At 35.2% G+C, this 5,060-nt stretch overlaps 1 protein-coding gene across 1 annotated transcript; it reads right to left on the bottom strand.

Annotated features, from left to right (window-relative positions):
• Nucleotides 1–2,168: 2,168 nt before the first annotated feature.
• On the bottom strand, nucleotides 2,169–4,333 carry LOC130993534 (peroxidase 66). The gene is made up of 3 exons (XM_057918458.1): nucleotides 4,055–4,333; nucleotides 3,042–3,230; nucleotides 2,169–2,966 (listed from the first exon to the last, which is right to left on the bottom strand). Exons 1-3 carry the CDS (start codon nucleotides 4,262–4,264, stop codon nucleotides 2,403–2,405), a joined length of 963 nt encoding a protein of 320 aa, XP_057774441.1. The 5' UTR covers nucleotides 4,265–4,333; the 3' UTR covers nucleotides 2,169–2,402.
• Between the last annotated feature and the right edge of the window lie 727 nt (nucleotides 4,334–5,060).

Raw genomic sequence — 5,060 nt, 5'->3', positions numbered from 1 at the left:
ACATATATATAGTCCTCATAAATTTCATAACATATAATCTTCTTTCTAAAAAACACTAAAAATTATGTCTTCTTTTAACAATTAGCTCTTTAACTATACTTTCTTTAATTCTACTAATTAAGTACTATCTCAACATGCTGGAAAGTAGGACAAAATTCAGTGTGTGTTGTTCTTTGTAAATGTTAATGAGCACTATTTTTAAGCTAGCCAAATTAAGAAAATTGTTGATTGAGACGTACGGGCCGGGGAAAATGAGAAGCAGACATCATGATTAATTTTAGCTATAAGAATTTGAAAATTGTTGGGTATAGAAAGTAGAAATCATGATGAAGCTACAACAGAGAGTAGTACTACTGCATTAATATTAGACTACCATAAAACATTATTCCACGTGACATGTTCTCGATAATGATTTCCATATTGGATTGTTTGTATGAAGTATAATTGGAGTTTGTAGTATCACATAATTTACAACATGAATATATATCAATTCAATTAATTTTAAGTTCTTACTTCAAATATGGTTTATTTATCGAGTTATATTGTGAGAGTGCGAACGAAAAAGTTCAAGTAAAATGGATATGATAATATTGTTGTACCTAAATATAAAGAACTTGATATCAACAAAGATGAAATTTCATAAATTCAAAGTTTTCATCAATTTTTGGTTTAGATATTAATTTTAGGGTAAGTATCACTTTAAGCCTCAAACTATTTTCGCACGAACCGAAATAATTCTTCCCAGTAAACTTCTCCGATTCAATTCTTGGCATCGACATCTTATCGTCGATCATGGTCTCCCTTCCCGCAGATGGTGCCACTTATTAAGAAATCGGCAAAAAATAGAAATAAATTGATGCAAAAAGATTTACGTGGTACGATTTTTCAACCTACATCCACGGGCCAATAAAATGAGATTCACTATATTCAACAAGTAAACTTTAAATACAAGTGAGATAGACAATAAAAAACTGAAAATGATCGCCAGAAACAAGCTTAGAACGGCAAAAATCTCTCTCTATTTCTTTCCTCTCACGCACTGATTGTAACTGAGCTCTATCTTGATGAAGACGAGCTGCAGAATTAGTTATAACTAACTCCCCTTCTCCTTCTAATCTCAGCGGTCCAAAATAATCTGACGGTCACAATATAAGAGCATATTTACACAACTAAATCCCTCCGCCTTTGACTAATTGCATAAAGCCCTCCGACATTGCAATCACAACCTTCCTTCGACTGAAGTGCGATTTTGCACGGAGTAAAAGGTAAGAAATAATTTATATATAGTATTTAAAAATTTAAATGATTATTATTACTATTCAATAAAATAGTCAATAATTACTCTTAATTTATACTTTTAATCTTTGGTTAAGATGCTTTGAAATTTTGGATTATTAATTTTTATGGATTTCAAATCTTGTATATTGAATGTTAATTAGTTATTTAAACACTGAAAATGTATTGTGTATTTATTTCGGTTATTTGATTTTAATCGAAACCGAACCAAAATATTTCAATTCGATTTTGTTCCATTTTAGGCATGTTCGGTTCAAATTTGGATATTAACTATATAATTCGGTTTTAATTTGATTTTTGCTATTCGGTTCGATTCGATGATCGAATACCGAATGCTCACCCCTACTCCAGCTAAGAACACCTCAGTTACATCTTGAAGGAGCTCATGAACAACTGCTGAAGATAAGAGGAGAAGGGGGAGAGAGAGGCGAGAAGATAGAGAAGAGGGAGAGAAAGAGAGAGGGAGGGAGGGGGAATTAGGGTTTAAGGTGGGGAAAGGGCTTCGGGTCAAGCTCCAGGTCGGGCAGGGCGTGGGTTCTGAGTAAGGTCGTAGATCTGATCTTGTTGTATGATATAACTTGTTTTAAAGGAGATTCACTACAAAAAAAGTTTCTATTAGTGACATGAGGCTTGGTAGCTAATATTCGTGTCATAAAAATTAGTGGCGTTTGAAAGTGTAACTATTAGTGATTAGCTATATCATCAAATGTCACTAATTTTTGTGACACACATAATAACTACCAAACCTCATGTCACTAATGAAACTTTTTTTTGTAGTGATTATTACCTCACCTCATTCATATATTATACATTGTACTGTATATTGAAAAATTAAAATAGTTTTTAACATACAAAATAATTAATTAATTAGCTAGTATAAAGGAAAAGAAGTATATTATCTTATGAAGTAATTATGAAATCAATAAAATAATTTCATAACAAGCTAGGAGCATCATTTGGCACATTAATTTGACATTTCTAGGATGGCGAGAGAAGAACTTACAACAAATCAAACAGTCAAGATAATTAACTCAATGAAACCAAAGTTTCATTTTTGAATCCAAACACAGTAAATTAAAAAGGCTCCTGCATCATCTCTCTCCCTCTCAGTTGACAACTCTGCAATTCTCCCTCACTCGTCCATCCTCAACAACTCCAACACTCCCAAGGCGAAGCATGGAATCCGCAAACTCCTTGAAAAACAAAGCCTGATCCCTCGCGAACGCCTCCGCCATCCACCGCGTCCTGTAATCCCCCATAAGCGACTGATCGGACACGAACACGCCCTTCCCGCCCACAACCCTCGCGTAGTAATCGTTGTCGAACACCGACGCCGTCGAGTCCAGGAACTGCCCCGCATTGCGGTCGCCGTTGGGCTTGGGGCACTTCCTCTTCAACTCCGCCGCCAGCTGCGGCTGGAGGCTGGGGTCGGTGTCGTGCGCGACGCTGAAGTTGCGCAGGCGCCCCTCGAAGGAGGAGCAGTGCGAGAACCCCAGCGTGTGGCCGCCGGAGAGCGCCACCAAATCTTTAGTGGATAGCCCTCTCTGTGCGAAGCTTTGAATGAGCTGCGATGTGTTGGATGATGGAGAAGGTAGATTTAGGGTTTCGTTTGCTCTTGATATTTTCCCGTCTTTTCTTCCTGCCGCCACGCTCCAACTCGGCCCTCCCGACTGGATTATTTATATATAATTAATTAAAAGACTAATCATTGTAATGAATTGAGGTTTCGATTATGAATTGATTACCAGAACGACGGCGTCTCTTGCTGCCACGGCTAATATATCAGCGCAAGAGACAGTTTTGGGGCAAATTTTTTCTAGTTTAGTTTTTGCGGCATCGATCACATAAAATGCTGCCAGTGAGAGATTGGGGGGACCATCCTTCTCTGCTTTCTTATTTGGAGTTGAATCCACCAATACAGATGCGTCACAACCCTAATCCAATTAATAATTCCACATTATATAATCTTCAATTTATACATGCACACACACACAATATATTAATCCTGCAGGTGCTAAAACCACTAAGGGTGCATTTATTTTGATTGTAAATTTTTTATTCCAAAATAATGGATAAGAAAATATGATCTTTTTCTCATTTTTTTAGCACATGTTTACTAGAGATGAAAAGATGAGAAAATGTTGGAAAATATTTTCATACCTCTACCCTAGGATAATATTATCCAACATTGAGAAAATGAGTGAAACAGAATTGTCCCAGAAAATATTCCACTTTGCCCTGGAGAAATTTTCCATTATTGTAAACATATGAAAATAGTGAAAAATAGATAAAAATATATATTTTTTCTCTTCTTTTCTATCAAAGTAAAAACACCAAAAAAGAAGTAATTTTTTATCTACAAAATAAGGATCATTTTCAATTATTAGATTAACAAGATCTACAACGTTGTTTTTCGTTCAGATTTAACGAATTATGAGTTCATCTTACAATGAATTCATCATTTTCAGCATGCTATATCTAATCAAAATACTCTTTTAATTTTGTGGTGGCAGTTCGTGCCCCACGAGGTCGCGAATACAATTAATAATCATTTTTCACAACCGATTCACCATCCTATAATAATTTACGTTTTATACTTTAAGGAGTCATTTGGTACATATTATTAGACACCCTAATATCTTGTTTGGTACAGCATGAATAGCTTTTTATAAATCAAAAGTCCAAAAATTTTATATAGATTGTGTGATTTTTGTGTGTGTGTGTGTGTGTGAGAGAGAGAGAGAGAGAGAGAGAGTACTCTGATGAAACAATCATGAAAGAACATTCTGAGTATCCGAGCAGGAACTTTAGGATCACGAGTTGAAGCCTTCTGAACAGCTTCGTAGATGATAGTTTGAGCTTGAGGGCATGTTTGGTCATAGTAATGGGCATCAAGAGCTTCTCCCAACTCACAAATTCCGGCTATAACAACAATAATGCTCAAATAATACTTCGTTTTTGGACCCATTATATTTCGTAAAGAATAAATTAACCTCAAATATTTACTAATATTGATGATGAGCGAATGGCTACAGAACTCGTCGTGGTATATAGTTATGAATTAGTAAGCCAATAAAACTAATTACTATAGAAATTTCTGGACATGCATGAGGTTCTAATTGTATTACTTTTAAGTTACTCATTGATATGAAGCCAAAGCATATGTCATTGAAAATTAGTAGATTTTGTGCTTTACGACCAAGCATTGCCACCTTTGCTTATAGCCTATAACTACCTTATACCGGCCGTACCATACAAATATCTTATATACTTGATAATAAATCATTTTTAAAGATATTTTCCGAAGTATATATGTATTTCAAATTTAAAGTAATTAATTAGCTTTTGATAATTCGTTAAATTACGGGAGAGAGATCGAGCTCACGAATTCAAGCAGTCGTGCTGGCAAATTCTGACTCTTTAGTACTAAGCATCATCTAGATAGTTAATTACTCCATCCGTCCACCAAAAATATGCCACTTTACTTTCGGCACGAGTTTTAATAAAATGTGAGTGAAGTTGGTAGTGGAGTAAGGGTCCCACTTTAAATGTGAGTGGAATGGTGTGAACCCTACTATTAAAAATGGATGTGGCATATTTTTTGTTGACGGACGAAAAAGAAAATTGTGGCATATTTTTGGTGGACGGATGAAGTATTACTTATATACATATATTTATCCTGCAGGTACTAAAATCATTAACATTTAATTGGACACTGCACAAAGCATTTGAAACACGGGAAGTAAATACTTTCCGGTAATATT

The sequence above is a fragment of the Salvia miltiorrhiza genome, chromosome 7, assembly GCF_028751815.1.
Source record: "Salvia miltiorrhiza cultivar Shanhuang (shh) chromosome 7, IMPLAD_Smil_shh, whole genome shotgun sequence".
NCBI lineage: Eukaryota > Viridiplantae > Streptophyta > Magnoliopsida > Lamiales > Lamiaceae > Salvia > Salvia miltiorrhiza.
This window is presented reverse-complemented; position numbering and strand designations above follow the sequence as displayed.

What these genes read in the sequence shown, in the direction of transcription:
- LOC130993534 (XM_057918458.1), bottom strand. Translation starts at nt 4,264, where the DNA reads ATGGGTCCAAAAACGAAGTATTATTTGAGCATTATTGTTGTTATAGCC. An exon ending in TTCATGATTGTTTCATCAGA is followed by an intron (nt 3,231 to 4,054) that starts GTACTCTCTCTC and finishes TAATTGGATTAG; the next exon opens with GGTTGTGACGCATCTGTATT. An exon ending in CAAGAGACGCCGTCGTTCTG is followed by an intron (nt 2,967 to 3,041) that starts GTAATCAATTCA and finishes TAAATAATCCAG; the next exon opens with TCGGGAGGGCCGAGTTGGAG.